Consider the following 19,301-nt stretch of genomic DNA (forward strand, 5'->3'; position numbering starts at 1 on the left):
GTGCTTAGAAATGGCGGTGCCTTTCGATCTTTCAGCCATTGAAAGGAATAAGCGTGGCAATTTTTGGAAAAATTTAATTCTGTCCAGGTAGAAAGCTAATGCTCGTCTGACATCCAGGATGTGTAATGTTGCCTCCTGGTGGTTGGTGAGTGGCTTTGCAAAAATGCAGGAAAGGTGAATAGGTTGATTTAGATGGAAAGAGAATGGTACCTTGGGTAAAAACTTTGGATGTGAACGTTGTGTAACCTTGTCTTTAAGAAAAATTATGTATAGGGGATATGCCATAAGTGCTTCAATTTCATCAACCTGTCAGGCAGAGCTGATAGCAACAAGAAATGCTGTCTTCATAGATAATTGAAGATAGGAACATATTGCCATTGGTTTGAACAGAGGTATAGTAAGAGAGCGTATGATAAGGCTGGGGTCCCAAGCCAGTGTTGGATCCTGTATGCGAGGGTAAAGATTTTGGAGACCCTTCAGGAATCATTTCATGAGTGGATGGGTGAAGATGGAGTTGCCGTCTAAATCGTAGTAAAAGGTCATAATGGCTGCCAAATGCACACAAATGGAGCTCGTGGATAACCCTGATCATTTAAGGTGTAAAATATAGTCCAGGATAAGTGATAATGAAGCACTCAGTGTCTTGACCTGATTGGAGGAGCACCAGGATTGGGATCTAGTCCATTTGTGGAGGTAAGTGCGTCTAGTCGTATTGTGCCTGCTATTTAAGAGTACTTAACTGCTTTTGAACACGTTATTTCCAAATCCCAGAACCATGAAGGAGCCATACTTTCAAGTGGAGCAACTGTGGGTTGGGATGGAGGATGTGACCCACATCCTGTGAAAGGAGTCGGACAGAGAGAGACTGAGGGCATACTGTCATGTGAATGAGGTAAGTGTACCAGATCTCTTATAGCCATGGCAGAGCTATAAGCATGACATGGGCTTGTAAAGTACTTGTAACAAAAGGGGGAAAGGAGGCAAGGCATAGAGTAACAGCTCATCCCATGAGATGAGGAATGCATCTCTCAGAGATCTGTGTCCTAGGCCCACTCTTGAGCAAAACGAGAGCAGCAGGAGTTCTCCTGTGTGGCAAAGAGGTCTATGGTGGGGAATCCCTAGCAGCTGAAGATGTGTTGAAGGGCTTATGATTGTGGGAGAATCTCCTGCTCAATAAGTCCGCAGTGGTGTTCTGGTGTCCAGGGAGGTATGCGGTTGAGACGGTGATGTCGTGTTAGCTACAGCAGTTTCATAATTTCAGAGCCTCCGAGCACAGAGAATGGGACCTTGCTCCACTTTGCCTGTTGATTTAGAACATGCAGGAGATAGTGTGCTATGAATCTGATTGTGCGATGTACGATCAGTAGGAGAAAGACTGCTCATAGCTCTAGGAGGTTGATGTGTAGGATGGATTCAGTTAAGGATCATCTGGCTTGCACTGTATGAGTGTGAAGGTGAGCTCCCCAACCTATTAAGGAGGCATCAGTTGTTAGACTCATGTACAGAGCAGGTTGAAGGAAAGGGACCCTGAAACAAACATTCTTGGGCTGTATCCACCAGAGTAGTGAGTTCTTGACCTTTATAGGCATGGATTGGAGTTTGTGAAGGCTGTGTCTGTGAGGTATATAGAGACTGTATGTAGCCATTCCTGGAAACCATGTGTACTTTACCACGAATGTGGCCACTGACCTGTAGCTGAGCAGCTGGAAACAAGTCCTGGCTTAGATCTGGGGGCAGGTTCTTGCCCTGGATACAAGACTGACTCTAGTTGAAAATCTGTGAGCTGGGAAGAAGGCTCTGGTTCAAATGGCATCCGTAGATTCATAGACTTAAGAAGGGACCATTATGGTCATCTAGTCTGACCTCCTGCACAATGCAGGCCACAGAATCTCACCCACCCACTCCTGTAACAAACCCCTAACCTATGTCTGAGTTATTGAAGTCCTCAAATCATGGTTTAAGACCTCAAGGTGCACAGAATCCTCCAGTAAGTGACCTGTGTCCCATGCTGCAGAGGAAGGCAAAAAACCTCCAGGGCCTCTGCCAATCTGTGCGCTGATAAACTCCAGGTATTGCACTGGTGTCAGCATAGATTTCTCCAGGTTTATGTGAAGGCCAAGGCCAGAGAAAAAGTCCATTGTCATTTGGACGGTATGAAGGGCATCAGTTTTGGATGGGGCCTGGAGGAGACAGTTGTCTAAGCATGGAAAGATGAGAATGCCCTCTTTGCGTAGGTAGGCAGCAACTACTGCAAGGACTTTGGAGAACACACAAGAGGCTGCCAAGAGTCCAAAGGGCAATACTTTGTATTGATCGTGATCGGTCCCCACGATGAATTGGAGGAAATGTCTATGGGCAGGTATATTGTGATATGGAAATGCGTATCGTGGAAGTTAGGGGCTGAGAACCAGTCCCCTAGTCCCAGTGCTGAGATAATGGTGGGGAGGGTAACCAGCTTGAAGTGTTGCTGTTTGACAAACTTGTTTAGTTTTGAAGGTCTAGGATTGGTCTCCACCCACCAGATTTTTTTTTTTTGGACCAGAAAATAATGGCAGAAAAAACTCTTCCCTCTGTGCTGGGATGGGACTGGCTCTGTAGCTTCGTTGCAGAAGATGAATTATTTCTTCTCACAGAATGAGTTCATGAGATGGTCCCTGAAGAGGGCTGGGGAGAGAAGATAGAGGAGTGGGGTGGGATAGATAGGAAAGGGATGGAGTATCCTTCCTTGATGAGATCTAGAACCCACGTGTCTGAAGTAATTAGCCTCCCTGATGGAAAGAAAGGGACTAGGTAGTTGCCAAACTGTTGTGATTGACACAGGGGAAGGCTTCTTGGGGCCTCAACCATAGCTGCAAAACAGTTGTTTGGTTGAAGGTGTGTGAGAGGTGGCCCCCTTGAGGAGTCGTATGTATGTGCTTGGTAGGTGGCTTTTATCAACAGTGTTGAGTATCGTAACATCGCTAGGGAGTTTATTGCGGGGGAAGTTGGTATTTCCTTGGGCGTCTCTTCAGTGCTGGTGTGTAAATGCAGAGAGAGACTGGAGAGTTGCTCGAAAGTCCTTAAGGAAGCATAGGGACTCATCCATATGCTCCATGAATAATTTTGTTCCCTCAAAGGGTAGGTCCTTGATGGTGGTTTGTACCTCCTTAGGAAGTTTGGAGAGACGCAGCAATTATGCCTGTGTCTCATGACTCTGGCAGTCACAATGGAATGGGCAGCAGTATCCACAGAGTCCAAAGAGGCTTGTAAAACTGTATGGCACAAGAGGTGTCCTTCGGAACTGAGCGCCCGGTTTTACTTTTTTTTTTTTTTTTTTTTTTTTGTCATCAGGAAGGTCTTGGCAGAGTTCCTGCATTTTAGAATAGTTGAGACAACTGTACTTGGCCAAGACAGTCTTGTAATTGGATATTCAAAATTGGAGCGTAGCAAATGAATAAGCCTTAGGGTCCAAACAGATCCAATAGCTTCCAGTTTGTCATGGGGGGTGGATCAAGACTGGTACTGGTGTCTTTTTTCATGCATGGAATTGACAACTAGGGAATTTGAGGTGGATGAAAAAAAAGAAATTCCAATATAATATTTTTTGTCTGCCATTTGCAGGTTGGTGGGATGGATGCTGGTGTCTACCAGAGCACCTTGCTGGAATTGAGAATGGCCTCATTGACAGAGAGTGATATTTTGGATGAGGATGTGCGCAGGATGTCAAGCAGTTTATGTTGATCTTTCACTTCCTTCCGCCAAAGGAATCTGGAGAGAGTCTGCAATCCAGCAAAACAAAGCCTGGAAGTGTTTGAAGTCATTGGCTACAGTAGAGAGATGTGTGATCTTTTCTTCCCATGATGAGGCTAAGTGGAGTGGTGTGGAATTTCCTCCTCCTTTTCTTCCTCCTCATCAGCTATGGGGAGAGGCTCAGCCTCTGGTGGTTGGGAGACCAATGGAGATGGCAAATATGTAGGTCTTTGGCTTTGTTTTATGGGACACCTCCCAAACTGTGCTCTGTACATGGCCCAAGGATTCCAGAATGGCCAATGTGGAGGGAGTGGCACATGGGATTGCATCTATGGTGGTCCATACTAGGGTCCTGGTCCAGCTGTGGATTGTGAAGAAGAGTAGAGGACGCCTTTTGCGCCTGTCCAGAGTATGAGGGTGCGGATGGAGTACTCCTCCTTCTCCGTGTTGCTGGGTAAGGGCAGTGCTGTCCTTGGAGGAGGAAGAGAAGAATGGTGTAACTCCAGAGAGGACGGGGCGGAAGTGAAGAGAGGTCGTGTCTGAGTAGTGGTGATTCAGACATATCAGATACAAGTACGTACTTAGGATATCTGAACTCTTGGGGAGGAGCAAACCGGCACCAGCACATCTGTACTGAGGAAGAGGTGCATTCCCTTGAGCAGCCAGCAGATGGAACTAAAGACTTGCTAAGTGCTGATGTTTTGCTTGGTGCTGAAATGGTCATCAGCACTGGTGGTATTGTTGGTGCCATAGTACCCAAAGTTGGTCTGGTCAGGGCAACTGGCACCATTCTTGAAGGTCTTGTGTCTTGATCTCCAGTGCTAAGACACGGTGCTAACAGCTATAGGTTTGCCTGATCAGGATCTTTAGACCTTTACTTAGCTCCAGTACCGGAGGTACTTGGATAGTCCCTTGAGCTATGTCTCCTGGCCAAGGATGTTGAGACAACTGACCTCGCAAGGGATGGTGTTCTGGTGGGCAGAGCCTCAGAGGGTGATGAGGGAGCCTGTTTCTTCCTATCAACGCAGGAAAGAGAAGATTTTCTTTTAGAGGGATGTGGCGAATGAGGGTCGGTGGACAACCTAGAAGAGCATGAGAGTTGCATGGGGGAGGTGTCCGGGCTAGGGTCCGATGCTAGAAGCAGTGATTTCTCCATGAGGAGAAGTTGTAACCAAATGTCCCATTTTTTGCTGGGCCTCCCAGTCAGGTTGCAGTAATGAGTACACTTTTGCGGGACGTGTCCCTCTCCCAGGCAGTGAATGCACTCTGGGTGACTCAGTTACAGGGAAGGTGTCTTGGCAGGAAATGCACCTCTTAAATCCAGGAGATCTGGGTATAAGGGTGAGGGGGAAAAGCTTCCTGGTTGGGAATGGCAGGAAACGGGAAAACAAAAACCTAAGCTACGAACTAACGGGGAGGGCAAGAAAACAGAAAAGTGATTTTTTTTTAAATGAGAGGATGAGAAAGGAAGAAGTAACTACTAACCTACACTAAAAATTAACAAGTAAGGCACTAACAGGTCAAAAGGAGAAGGGGCTCTGCTGCAGATTCCATCCCAGACCAAAGTCACTCCACACAACACTATATATACACATCCCACTCATGGTGAGAGATGGGAAGGTGTACATGTGTGGTCCAATGGGCATTGCTGATGAAGATCTCCGATCCCAGCCGTAGGGGCTGCTGCTGCACCTATAGTGGAGCACCATCGGGCATCACTCAAAGAAGAACCAGTAAGTCTCTGTCACAGGATAGACAGAGAGCATATTCTCTCGGCAACTGAAGCCCCTTTGTGGGGAATGGAGTACGAGACCTTTCAAATAAGTTTTCCTGTGAAGTTTCTGGGACAAGCAGTTTTTGGAGCTAAGATGGTCAAAAAACTTAAGTAGTGTAGGAAGAAATTTCCAAACATGAAACTAAATTCCATCTCTCAAAAGTAGCTGATGTGAATCATCGCCAAGTATGGTAAAGTAATAATAAAAAATCCAATAGAGATATGGTCAAAGTCTGTGGCTGAAAGAGGCCATTCTTGAAAATGTTAGAGGTGTCACATTACCCAAACATACATAAATGGAAAGTTAGTTCCACCCTTAATTATGGAGTGCCATAGAAGTATATTTTGTTATTAACCCTTGAATAAAGGCAATTCTTAAGTGATCTAGAACTGTTACCACTACATTGTACTACGAGGTCCTTCTAATTAGGCACTATTTGCCCATGGTATACACACACACAGAGATGTTAAACAGAACATGAACAGTTTGTAAAAATGGGAGAAGGGTATCCCGTTTCCAAATAAAATTAGAGTTGCATAGTATATTCTCCTCAGATATATTATATACATACAATACACCAAATATGGATTACATATTTACCCTCTTTTTACTGTAAGCACATAAGAGTCTCAGTAGGTATAAAATTAATTATCTTGATTTAGCTAAGTTTTGGACTGATCTTTGTTCAAGAGGATGAAAGTTGTTATAAACATGCTAGTGGGTTATTAGAAAACAAGAACAGACACGTTTAAGACTAATTCCATCAGTTTCAGAGTGCAGACCATCATGAACAAAACAATGAGTTGTTTTCATTTCAAAATAAGTTTACTAATGAACAGCCTTGATTTTTGTAAACACAGCTTTTTTTAAACACTGATGCACAAGTGTATTTGATGTAGCTCTTTAATTTGCAGACATTACAAGTAATCTGAAATAGAAAACAAGAATTCTAAATAAGCTGTTGCAATATTAAAATGCTAGATGAGATTGTGTTAATGAGCCACAAATGCAAACACATACAAAACCTTTGAGAATACAGCTGTGTGGTCTACATTCCCCTTGCTCTCTATTCTATTAAAACTGTATACATTGAGGAAGGACAAGTGAACATGTTACCATGGTGATCAGAACAGCCTTATCAAAGTTACAACATCATTTACTATGTAGAAAGGATTCCCTAAAAGACCTTATTAAGCAAGAAGAAACACAATGATTTCTTTTTTAAAGTTTTCAGAAAACAATTTTTGCTCCACTTATAATAAGGTATCTGATATATAGGGCCTTTCATTTTCAGATGTTGTTTTGTTTAATTTTTCCCAGGAATTTATCAGTGTTTATTACCACCACATCTAAACAGGTGAAAATCAGTGCAAAAAAATCTAGCTCCTAATGAAGTCAATGCCAAACTTCTATTGACTTCAGTGGAAACAGGATTTGGCTGAAGCCTTATGCTTTCACACACTGAGAACATTCTGGGCACTGAACCAGTGTGTCAAGACAGCACAGAACATCTAAACCTACAGAAGTCTTCTGGCACATCCTTCAAGGCACTGTGACAGATATCTGCGTTTACCCTTCCCAATGTCTTGACATTTTGTTCCGGAGGGATTGTACAGATGATAGAATCAGATATTGAAAAATAAACAATACGGCAGTGGTTATTTCAGTTTGGGTACACAGACTGTAAATGTAAACATTTAATTAAGGGGAAAGATATACCACTCTTGCTCATTACATCATCCTCATCTTCTTCTAAATGCATCTATTTTAAATAAAGTATATTTCACACATGCCTCACTGAGGGCTTATACCAGGGCAGGTCTGAGGCTTTAAAGTCTATGTTGCAATCAGCAGCAAGTATTAGCTAAGGACTTACTCTATACTTCTGTTCAAAAGCAGCAGCATAACCTGCTCCATAGCACAGCTGAACTGAAAGAATGAACAAGGATTTACTCAAAGCTTCCTACAAGTTTATATCATTACAATTTTGGAATGGGAGGTAAATGGCTTTTTGTATTTCTATAAGCCACCTTGGTGCAGAGATAAGCTAAAGGAAAAAAGCAAGTCCTAGATTGTGCGCTCCTTTATTTTCTTCAATAAAGGAAATTTCAGAATCACAATGTTGCTTAATTCCACCAAGTTTTAAAGTAAAATTTGCTACAGTGTTCACTAAACATCCACATTTATAAATACCATTTACTGTACAGGATTGACCGTTCCAAGCAGCATTACAGCAATAACTGGCATTCTGCTTCAAGAGAGGTCATTCTGCCTTTGTTAGATATATATTTGTAACGGCAAAAGAAAATAAATTACCTTTCTAAGAAAATGAAAATTAAAAATAGGTTCAAGAATATGTATGACTGATTTTGGTCTCAGAAAAATCTATGACTGGCAAAGATATCTACCATTTAATATTGTATTTGGTTCTTTCATTAAAAACCAAAACAATCTTTACTGATAACTGAAATTAAAATTTATGCACTGGCAGGAAAGTGAGGCTATCCTAAAATCTGCATGTAAACCACTTATTTACCATAAAAATTTATTGTGCTTCTAAAAATATTGTAACTGTGGGTTTAATTGTTGATAATTCAGGGAAAATCTAAGTGCTAAAAGCATGCACCATCAGTATGGATTTTCACAAAGGACATTTTTAATTAAAACTGACTCAAAGGATAGTACAAAAGAATTTCTTCTCCCTGAAGGGATTTTCAGATGCAGGCACTGGTATAATAAGGGGATCTTCTCCAATATGAGCATCACAGTATGCCAATAAATCAGCTGCAGCCTTGGATACCTAATAGGAGAAAAGAAAGTGATAGCCATTATTAAACTTGTGATACTGAAATAGTCAGTGTTGTTTAAACATTCCCATTAAACATAAAATATCAGAAGTTCCCCTTATGAAAACAGCAGATGATCAGCGTATCTACTTTTCAAGGTATTAGACCAAAGGTCTGAACCTGCTCTTACAAGGCCAGATCATTCTTTTACATGGTTTTCCAACATAGGGGATAGGAAACAGTCTTGATTCATGGAGTTTCTTCCTAACTGTTTCCTCAGGGGCAAACAGTGAGTTTAATACCCTTTGTGAAGTCACCAATTAATGTGATACATATGGCATTAATTATAATCTGAATCTTAGAGTACATTGTCTTAACATTTATTTGTACTTATTCTTTCATATTCATGGGATAAATCTAAATCTTCCAAAATACGCAGGTAAAGAGTTTTACTTTTTTCTGTCCTTATGGAAAAGTCCAATAGAAATTAAAAAGAAAATGAAAACCTCTCTTATATTGGGTTTTGAACTATAATATACAATTTAATAGATATCTATTATCCCTGTTATACAATTTTGTGAATGTTAACCTTTTTATGTGTTTCAGCCACTGTATTGGAACGTATAGGCTGTAGAGTGATTTTTATAGAGCCCTATTGGTTTCATACCTATCAAATTCTATAATTTTCCCATACAGATATACCACTCCCCTCGATTTAGTGCTACACAAAACACATACTGATTTGTGTGCTGGGGTCAATTACAATATACACCTCTACCCCGCTATAATGTGGTCATGGGGAGGCAAGATTCTTACTGCGTTATAGCTGACACCCTGTTATATCGGGGTAGGGGCGGCAGGGCTCTGGTGGTGATTTAAAGAGCTCTGGGCTCTGGCCGCTGTGGGGAGCCTGGGCCCTTTAAATCACTAGCGAGCCCCACTGCTGTAGTCCCAGGGTAGCAGCGGCAGGGCTCCAGCAGGATTTAAAGGGTCCGGGGCTCCCTGCTGCTACTGCGCTATATGCAAACCCGTGTTATATTGGGTCACATTATAGCGAGGTAGAGGTGTATTAATTTCCGTTTCATGCAAAAATGTTCCATCATTAGCTGAAATCCTTCAACATTATATTAAGTCTCAACAGGTTTCTTTACTGGGGGACTTTAATGGGAGCTAAGGATGCCCAGTGCCTTGGAGAATGAGGCCCAATATAAGGATTAATCATTAGCCTTCAGGATGCATTGTAAGTCTCACTTATTTTCCTCAGGCCTTTGTGATAGGGCTATGGCACCTAGTCATGCTGTGTGACGAAGTATGTGGAGCATTTTTGTATCCTTGTACTGCCTGGCGGGCTATTTCTGCTACGTGAGTTGAGCCATTTAAATTTTTTGTTTTTTTTTAAAAAAGATTATTGTATCTTAAGTATTGGGACAGTGCCCAGAGCTTCGATAGGTGCTCTTTTTGTCAGTTAAGCTATATTAAAATAATGGTGTCCAAATAAAGGACAACGATGTGCCAAACTCTCCCTTCAATTACAGACTGAACTCAGTATGATTGCACCGGTATAAATGAGAGGAGAATTTGAGCCTAATTTCTTATGTTTTCCAAAAAATTTGTAATCAGTCTCAAAACTCTAGCCTGCTCATGCACAGCTTCCTTTGACAAGCGCCCAAACCTCCAGAGGGCTTTGGATCTGGCCCATAACATCAGTGGGAACCTTTCCAATGACTTTAATAAGCTTTTAATCAAGCTCCATATGAAGTTTCCAATCCGTTTTCATATCAAGGAACAATTTATTCCATCCAATTTTTTACTAAAACTAGAGAACTTAAAACCGACCAAATATTTATGATTGGAATCCCATTACAGACTCCACTCCTTAGCTGAGGAAATCAAAATATTAAAGTCACAATAATGAGTTTGTAGCAAGTGAACCATGTTGAGAGAAAGAGAGAGAGAGGGTTGGGCAAAAGCATTACACATGAACAACTAATCACTGGGGCAATATATAGCTAGGAAAAACAGTATTACATAGTGCAGGAAAATAGTTCAGTTGAGCAAATCTTGAGGGGAAAGAGGTCTGCAGAAAGGAATAGTACTTTAGAAAAAGAAACAGGTCAGACAACAGGAAAATAAAATGGGTGAGAAAGGAAGAAAGCAAAAGAGGTGGAAGCAGACTGTTTCCCCATTATTTTCAGACTCCCTCAAATATCTGCTGGGTGAGATGTGGCAAAAGAAAAGATGATTTTTCTCTTTATTATGGTGGTGGTCAGGGATCGGACAGGTCTGAATTATAATAACCAAAGAGAATTGCAGAATCTTTTCAGCAAATTCTGACAGGATTTTCATTGAAATTCACTGGAGAATTTAAAGAGACTCTACAAGGAGTCTTGATGTGTATATTAAGGACAAGATTACTGCCCACACTTCAGAAAGGCAGACCAGAAGATGGCACAATGAGCTCTCCCTTACTAATGACCCTTGCAGGAACTGTGCAAAGTATAACTTTATGTTCATTGAATGGTAGGGCAAATTACTCTGGCTAATGGGTAGGCCAAGGCCCTAGAGGGAACGTATGCTACTGCATTCTGGAGTATAAGTAATGAGAAATGTGTGTGTTGCCCAGCATTACAACTTGATTGATCTATCTGCTTCTCCATTCTCACTCCTGATTAGATTCAACTGCACTTCACAATCCTCAAGGCAGAGTTCTCCTCTAACTCACTGAGCTCGTCCTGAATTCACTTGTGTAAACCTAACCCTCAAAGCCAGATCTGCCTCCACAGACATCAAATCCATTATTCTGTAAGGTTGTGTCATGTGCCTCAAATACCTTCACTACTGTAAAGAGCTATTACATAGTAAATAAATCTTTAGCCTACCTCCACAAGCTGAAATAAAGTTTAGCTAAAGATGATTGATTGGTTCATTCTGAATTATTAAACAGCAGAAGAAGACATTTTACCCATGAAGCCGATTCTCCATTACATTTAGGGCCTGATCTTGCAAGCCCAGCATGCACAAAACTGACATTGACTTCAGTGAGAGTTCTGTACACAGAGGACTAATCTTTCTGTAACTGTTTGCTGCCTATCATAGACAGTCAGTTTATGAAAGGTAACAAATCTGAATATAAAAAAAACCACCACAGCTTTCCACTGGATGGAAAAGGAAAGAATATTTTCTACCATCACCTTTTGAGAAAAATAAAGTAATGTAATTCTATTGCCCTACCACACAAACACCAATGTGACTGATATGAAGACTGGGAATGATGGCAGAAGTTCCAACTTCTGGAATGCTGATGGGTTAGAATGTTGATTGGTTACAAGTTCTTTATATGAGCATGATGTCTGAGAGCACAGTGATATGCAGGGTCACAGCAATTCAAGATGAAAAAAGCTATTACTGAGTCCATCCCTAAGCCAAGGCATCATATAGCCTCCAAACCTAACTTATAAACCAATTTATGAATAGGAAAATGGAACACTTCCAGAAACAAAGAGTTGGCGTACCTTTCAACAGCATATTAAAACAACACTTTAGATCTACTAACATCAGAACAAGAATCACCAGTGAGTTGTAGACTCACTACAGTATGATGCAACAGTACCCACTTACAACAAGCAACGAAGCAGCACAGCCCAACATTTCAGCTCAATGATTGTCACAAGCTAAAACCTCCATCTTCTTCCCCATACCAAGCCCAAGAACTTTTCCCCCTCCTCAGGTTTACACCGCATTAGGGCTGTTGGAGTAGCTCCCTGGCAGCTATAGAGGTACAGCGGCTGGTTATTACAACAATAGCAAAAAAGTTAGTGGTCATACTCCAACAGCACTAAGTCACATCAGGGTGAGCTTTTATAGTTTACGGACATATCTGTCAACATCGAAGAGGTGTGCAGCAACAGCTTACTAATGCATACCCTGCTGTGCTGTATTTCTGTATGTAATGTACTGTGTCATTATAATATTTGAAATACAGGAAATGTTAAACAAAGGACAAGATTTTAAACTTTAATAACAGTTGCTCACCTTAAAATATTCAAGCTGAATGCTGCTTGGCAGTTTCTGTTCAATGCTGCATGGCTCAGGACTACTTTTATCAATATAAAAAAAAATCAAATGAACCTAACAAATGATTTGCATCACATCCTTCTCTATTTCCCCAATAAAACTGTGGCTTCTGTTTCATAAAAACTCATTTACATCTGCCACAGAAATGGCTAAAATAATCAGAATTCATCGGTCAAACTGAAGTCTAACAAAGTTAACAACCGGAGTGCTTCCTTAACACTTCCCCTTTTTTACTGTATTAAAATATGTATTTGCCCAATCTCTCATTTTACATATCATGCTTTTCTACTCCCCTTAGGATAAAGGGAGTACATAGTTGTCAAAGTTATCAAATAGTTGTGATGCTGAAAACAACTGGCAGCCTCAGGAGGACTGTGGAATTTTACCATTACATTTCAGAACAACAGAGGTGATTAAAACAGCCCAAGTTAGAATGTAATCCTGTTAGCTAGCTGTACTATAATTATAAGCTTCAAATGACAAGGAAAAATGCTGCAATTACTATGTCATTTGCCTTGTCATAGATTGTGACTAATTACTATCATTGCTATGACACCCACTCCGCTTATTCCTTTGCATCCAGAAAAATCAACAGATCCACACACATTTCTCAGCAACCCCACCGCTTATCTCATAACATCATTCAGAGCCAGTTAGGTGTATTTTCCACTTCCTTTTGAAAAAAAGGAAACAAAGTAATAGCTCATACAGTATGATACTTAAGTGTTTCAGCATTCTTTCTTGCTGAATTTTTCTACTCATGAAGGTGAGAAGATCAAACAGAACTCAGAACCTCTATTCACGGGACAACTATGGTGCAGCCCTGCCGCACTACTTTCTCTTAACCTCTCTCAATTTCGATGGCCTTCCTGGTTAGCAGGAATCAGCATCTTCCATAGGCACCAGTAGTTGTTCTTGGGGCATCTCCCAGATAGGAGCCATTACCTATATCAGCATCCTGATTCCATGCTGTGGGATCGATCCTCACCTTCTGTAGTCAGATGACACCAAACTCAATTTACTACTCTTCTACTGTAACTCATTCTTCAAGCTTATCATATGCCATCAACAACAGCATTCCCCCAGACACTGGTGCATGTACCAGTATTGATGCTTCCAGCTTTTATGACTAATAGAAGTCTTGTCTCTCCCTCTCTTTAATGAGCTTCCTTGTTGGACTCCAGTACACTGCCACTGCTTGCTTCTCTGATGGGCCACGGTGCTTGCCTTCTAGTCAGTTATGAACAATTTAAGTTGCAGTAGAGTACGGGGACCTCCAAATGCAACTTTTAGGACCACAAATCTTTGATATGAGCAGGCTCACATAACCACTGCTGGTTACAGCATGTGAGGCAGCCACAGACAAGGTGATGGAGCCCTTTTTGTTTCTTTATGATGCATGAAGGTGGCCTAGAAAGTTTATTTTAAGAAAAAACATATTCCTTCCTTTTTTTCTTCTCATTAGAAATTCAAGTCTTATTTACTCTGGAAGACTGATCAGATAGTGAAGCAATTTTTATTCAAACTATTTAAAAACCACTTGTTTTTGAATGTCTATTTAACTTAAAATAGTTAAGAAACACTTGGGAAAAACAACATCTTTAAGATTCAGCACTGCTACCTCTTAAGTAAAGATCTGCAAGAGCTCCAAATCAAGGGTTCTCAAACTGGGAGTCGGGACCCCTCAGGGAGTTGAGAGGTTATTGCATAGGGGGTCATGAGCTGTCAGTCTCCACCCCAAACTCTACTTTGCCTCCAGCATTTACAATGGTGTTAAGTATATTAAAAAGTATTTTTAATTTATAAGGGGGGGGGTGTCACACTCAGGGGCTTGATAAGTGAAAGGGGTCACCAGTACAAAAGTTTGAGAACTACTGCTCTAAATTCACATCTTGAGGCGACCAATGAGTCTTTCAGTAGACAGGATAGACCAGATTTGTAATGTCTGCTATTTCTAAGGGTTTAAAAAAAAAAAAAAAAAAAAAGGCAGGCAGAAGAAACCCTTTAAACTGAGCTCGTGTCCCCAACCTCTTAACATCCCTTTTCAAGTTTTCTTTGATCATAAAAATAAGGCACAAACTCAACTATTTTCTCCTTTGCAAGTCAACTTTAGGCTATTAAGCTAATATGGTTGCCATGAAAGACTTGGAGCCACTGGTTTTTCAGCACCTTATACACTGCTATGATACAAATTTCTGTTTAGTTTGACATTAGATCAGGTACCAAAATGCAATTGGAGAACAAATGATTAGGCTTTTAAGTTATCTGGGCCTTAGGCCTGCCTCAGCTGTCCATAATTAAACTAACAACAAAAAAGCCTCATTTCCCTTCTGCCTTTGTTGTTTTATATTTAGTTAGAGAGCATTACTTTATACTTCTAACACATTACGTTGTCCCTACTAATTTCCCCGAACAAGTCCTTATCAATAGCTAAGCTGTAGTTTGGTGCTGTAGTAACTGTTTTAAGATAATACCTAGTAAATGAAATTATGTTTTAGAGGGGGAAAAAAGCCAACTGAAAACTGAGTTTTTGGAAAACAGGGATCTTAGTGCAGATACACGAGAACAAACAGATTTTCACTAAATGAAATGCAAATATGAATGTACATGTATTCATGACAATTTCATCATCATGTAATAAAGAGGTGAACTATAATTAAAGTTGTGTTTATATAGTTTTCAGTGGAACTTTGCGTAAGCTGTTTCCAATGATTGGTGAATAGATTTAGATAAAATAAAAAGCACCAGTGATAACTGATATTCTGACTATTTACCTAAACACAAGAGTGCCTTTATTCACTCAGTAATTACTCAAATGTCTGTATGACATTGCATCATGTACATAAGTAGTATTTTCTTTCTAATTCAGTTTTTAAATACACAATCACATATTTTTTCTCCCACAGGTACCCTGCCTCATTTAGTGCATAGGATGGATTCACAAGGAGGCCAAGTTAAGGTTGCATGGGTAATCTTGTAACTGGCATTATCTAACAGTGCTTGGCTTTATAACTTAAATAACTGTCTTAACTTTTTGTTGTTGTAATGCGCTGGAGTGTCACTTTACTTCTGGGGAAGCCATCACATTCAAAGATACTGTAACTTTTAAATGAGTGCTTTGAAGACTTACAGATTAAATGTAGCAATTCAGAAAATTAAACAAGAAATTTTCAGCTTCTTAATGACTACATTTGAGAATGGTATAAATTCTAGGGTAGTAGGTTTTATTGTCTAACTGCAAAACATGATTCCCTTGTAAGTGATTGTTGAGGAAATTTGGGTCCGTCACCCTAACCCCCATATTTGAGAAGGAGTCTCTCCAATCCATGCACTTCTACAGGAAGAGCTTGAATGCACTGATAAAGCATATCAAATGTCTCAGTATGAATACATATTCATTGGTTAACTCAAGAAAGATCAGAGGCGCAGCACAGAACTCAAAGCCTTTGGGGAAGAGGATCTAACATGGCTTTTTATGCTCCCAATTCTGGGCTTCTCTGGGGGCTAAGTGACCCACCATAATTTAGACATCCCTATGGAGCTAAATTATGACATACTTCTAAGGCTGCCCTATAGGTTGCAATGCTGTCTGGAATCCTAGTTGCAGGACCACCTTTAATGCACCTTTCACACCTCCTTTGTCAGGGCTTGCAAGGGATTCTTAGATGGCTGCCTCACAGCTGTCTTCCTCAGTTCCTGTGCGGGGAGAATTCTCTTGGCCACATGTGGGGGTCTAAAGAACTTTTTAAGTTGCTCTTGCCCCCTTACCTGACATACAGGGGATGGGTGAGATTCTCACTCTGACTCCATCCCCTGTATGTCAGGTAAGGGGGCAAGAGCAACTTAAAAAGTTCTTTAGAGAAGGAGAGACTCCTTCTCAAATATGGGGGTTAGGGTGACGGACCCAAATTTCCTCAACAATCACTTTGTTCTACTGTAGCTTTCCCATAGCAAGCGAAAAGCGCTCAAATTTGGAGATGGAAAGAGTCAGAGATTCTTGTGTGTATAATTTAGATTTTGTATATCCCTCAGATACTATGGCGTCCAATGTGGCAAGGGCAAATTGCTTGAAAAAGGGAAGAACAAGAGGCAGATTGACATATGATAAACCTCCCACTATGTGTGGGGTTAAAAATACTGTTTTAAAAGTCTCTTATGACCTTTCATGTGTTAATGGATATTGGTCTTTATTACTAAAGAACACACATGATTATGGTACTTCACAAACTCATAGAAATGTCTGGAAGGGACCTTGAGAAGTCATCAAGTCCATCCCCATGTGTCAGGAACTCAGCTGGCTCTGGGCATGGTTGTGTGGCAACCAAATGAGCTTGGCTGGGCCAAACAAACCCCCTTAAGTGACTGTGCTCCCTGACAGGACAGAGGGGCCAAGAGATCAGATCATCCTTTAAGCCTTTCAGCAACAGCAGCACAGTGACTGCTCAGTGTGTTCCATCTCACAGCTGCACCAGACCTGCTTCCTGTACCAGCCGTTGCTCAACTGATGCCTGCCTCCACTACAGCCTTAGTCCCTTCCTTCTTCAGAACTCCTGTCTCTGACCACTGGCTTGTCTACTGACCATGAATCCAGCTCTGCCCTTTGGTTCTGTTCTGACTTCCAACTCTGACCATTATCTTGTCCTCTGATTTTGCCCCAGCCATTAGGCCAGATTCCTGTTCTGACCACTAATTCACACCACCTACGCTCTGGTCTGACACCCTGCTCTGAGGCAGGACCAAGTAAACTTAGACCATTCTTGACACGTGTTTGTCCAAGCTGTTCTTAAAACCTCCAGTGATGGGGATTCTACAACTTCTCTTGGAAGCCTATTCCAGAGCTTAACTACCCTTGTAGTTAGAAAGTTTTTCCCTAATATCAAACCTAAGATCTCCTTTGCTGTAGATTATGCCAATAACTTCTTGTCCTACCTATAGCGGACATGGAGAATAATTGATAACTATCTTCTTTATAATACTTATCAGTTAGTAAGAAACAACATCTTTAACATCTCTGTAAATTTTTCTGGAACGGGAGCTAGACATTAAGCATTTGCTTTAGGTCTTTACAAAAAATAGGGAAATATGTATATACAAATATTTTCCAGGTATCACCATTCCATGTGAAGGGTAAATAAATATTACTGATTATAGGAAAGCTATATGCTAGCAATACAAAGATTATTTTAGATCATGCTATGCAATAACTAAACAGAAAAAGTAACCCTCATTTAACCAATGGATTATTTTAAAATATTCTATTCAAGTGCAGGTTGCATATTTAAGAAATTAAAGCCTATTAAAATTAACTTCTTGCAATGCAAACATTTATTGTACTCTTGCACACGAGGAACATAAGAAACGCACAAAATGTATGATGAAATTTGTAAAATGGTTGGTTGGAGAAAAAATTAATTAAACTGAAGTGGACTTGCTTAAAAACACTCCTCTCTCTTCCCTCTCATCCTTTATTTACTGAAGGATATGTTTTTCAGACTTAGGGCTTGTCTACATCACAAAGTTGCAGCGCTGGTGAGGGGGTTACAGCGCTGCAACTTAGGAGGTGTACACATCTGCAGGGCATCACCAGCGCTGCAACTCCCTGTTTGCAGCGCTGGCCGTACTCCCGTTTTGTCTCGGGTGTAGAGGATCCAGCGCTGGTGATCCAGCGCTGGTAATCAAGTGTAGACACTTACCAGCATTTTTTTTGACCTCCGTGGAATAAGCAGGTATCCCAGCATACCTGAGGAAGCCTCTCTGGTAATCAAGCAGGTCTCCTTCCCCGCAGTTTGCTCTTGCGTTCCCCGAACCCCCATGCAAGCAGGTCTCCTTCCCCGCGGTTTGCTCTCGCGTTCCCCGAACCCCCGAGCAAGCAGGTCTCCTTCCCCGCGGTTTGCTCTCGCGTTCCCCGAACCCCCGTGCAAGCAGGTCTCCTTCCCCGTGGTTTGCAGGGGGGTTCGGGGAACGCGAGAGCAAACCGCGGGGAAGGAGACCTGCTTGCACGGGGGTTCAGGGAACGCGAGAGCAAACCGCGGGGAAGGAGACCTGCTTGCACGGAGGGGGTTCGGGGAACGCGAGAGCAAACCGCGGGGAAGGAGATCTGCTTGCAGGGGGGTTCGGGGAACGCGAGAGCAAACCGGGGAAGGAGACCAGCTTCCCCGCGGTTTGCTCTCGCGTTCCCCGAACCCCCCTTGAAGCCGCCCAACAGCACTGCAGTGTGGCCACATCTAACACCACTTGCAGCGCTGGTTGCTGTAAGTGTGGCCACTCTGCAGCGCTGGCCCTATACAGCTGTACTAATACAGCTGTAACAACCAGCGCTGCAAAATTGTAGATGTAGACATACCCTTAGTGATTGTGTGTGCAACATAACATCTTAAAAGGAAGCTGATTTTCAGAGTGCTGAGTACATGCCCTTGAAAAACCAGGCCCTTCTAAGGTGACTAGTGATTCTGGATGCCCAACTTGTCGCTTTTTAAAGTCTTGGCCTAACGGAAGACATAGGAAGAAATGAAGAGTAATAATTCTATACTTTTTAGTTAAAAAAATATGAAAATTTCTAACAAATACAATCTCTTCACCCCACATACTTAACAAATACAGTTAAAGGTGTAATATTTAACCTACAAAAAGATGTCCTCGAATATCAGATGCAGACAAATCTAGAGAAGCCAAAATGCATCATTCAACTTAATTCCCTAGCGCAATGACAACTTGGCTGAACAAAATAAAGGTGAAATTGATTGTGTATTTTGTGTTTCATCTGTATTCAGTGGTAACACTGAATGACAGAACAGTGATTTACAAGAGTGATGCAAATTCTAAGGGCCAAAATGTTCTAAAGGACAGCCTCCTTTACTATTGGTGCAATCTGCAACTGCAGAAACTGCTTTCACTTCAACCCAAATGCCGTTGGGCTTTGTCCTGCCATCAGGAAGAA

The 19,301-nt window shown here is 41.4% G+C and overlaps 1 protein-coding gene and 1 long non-coding RNA gene across 5 annotated transcripts in view; one reads left to right on the forward strand and one right to left on the reverse strand.

The window, feature by feature from the left end:
* The first annotated feature begins 826 nt into the window (after window positions 1-826).
* Window positions 827-17,159, forward strand: LOC115648800. Its single transcript, XR_003999669.1, has 3 exons — window positions 827-892; window positions 3,601-3,857; window positions 16,397-17,159. It is a non-coding gene; the product is annotated as an uncharacterized LOC115648800 (long non-coding RNA).
* The window catches only part of GNG4 (G protein subunit gamma 4), a 33,729-nt gene continuing 19,588 nt past the window's right edge, over window positions 5,161-19,301 (reverse strand). For all 4 annotated transcript variants that reach the window (XM_030556939.1, XM_030556942.1, XM_030556940.1 and 1 more), the window contains exon 3: window positions 5,161-8,304. In XM_030556939.1, coding sequence (XP_030412799.1) covers window positions 8,176-8,304 — 129 coding nt within the window. In that variant the 3' untranslated portion in view covers window positions 5,161-8,175. The remainder of the gene's footprint in view (window positions 8,305-19,301) is intronic.

The sequence above is a fragment of the Gopherus evgoodei genome, chromosome 3, assembly GCF_007399415.2.
Source record: "Gopherus evgoodei ecotype Sinaloan lineage chromosome 3, rGopEvg1_v1.p, whole genome shotgun sequence".
Taxonomy (NCBI): Eukaryota; Metazoa; Chordata; order Testudines; family Testudinidae; genus Gopherus; species Gopherus evgoodei.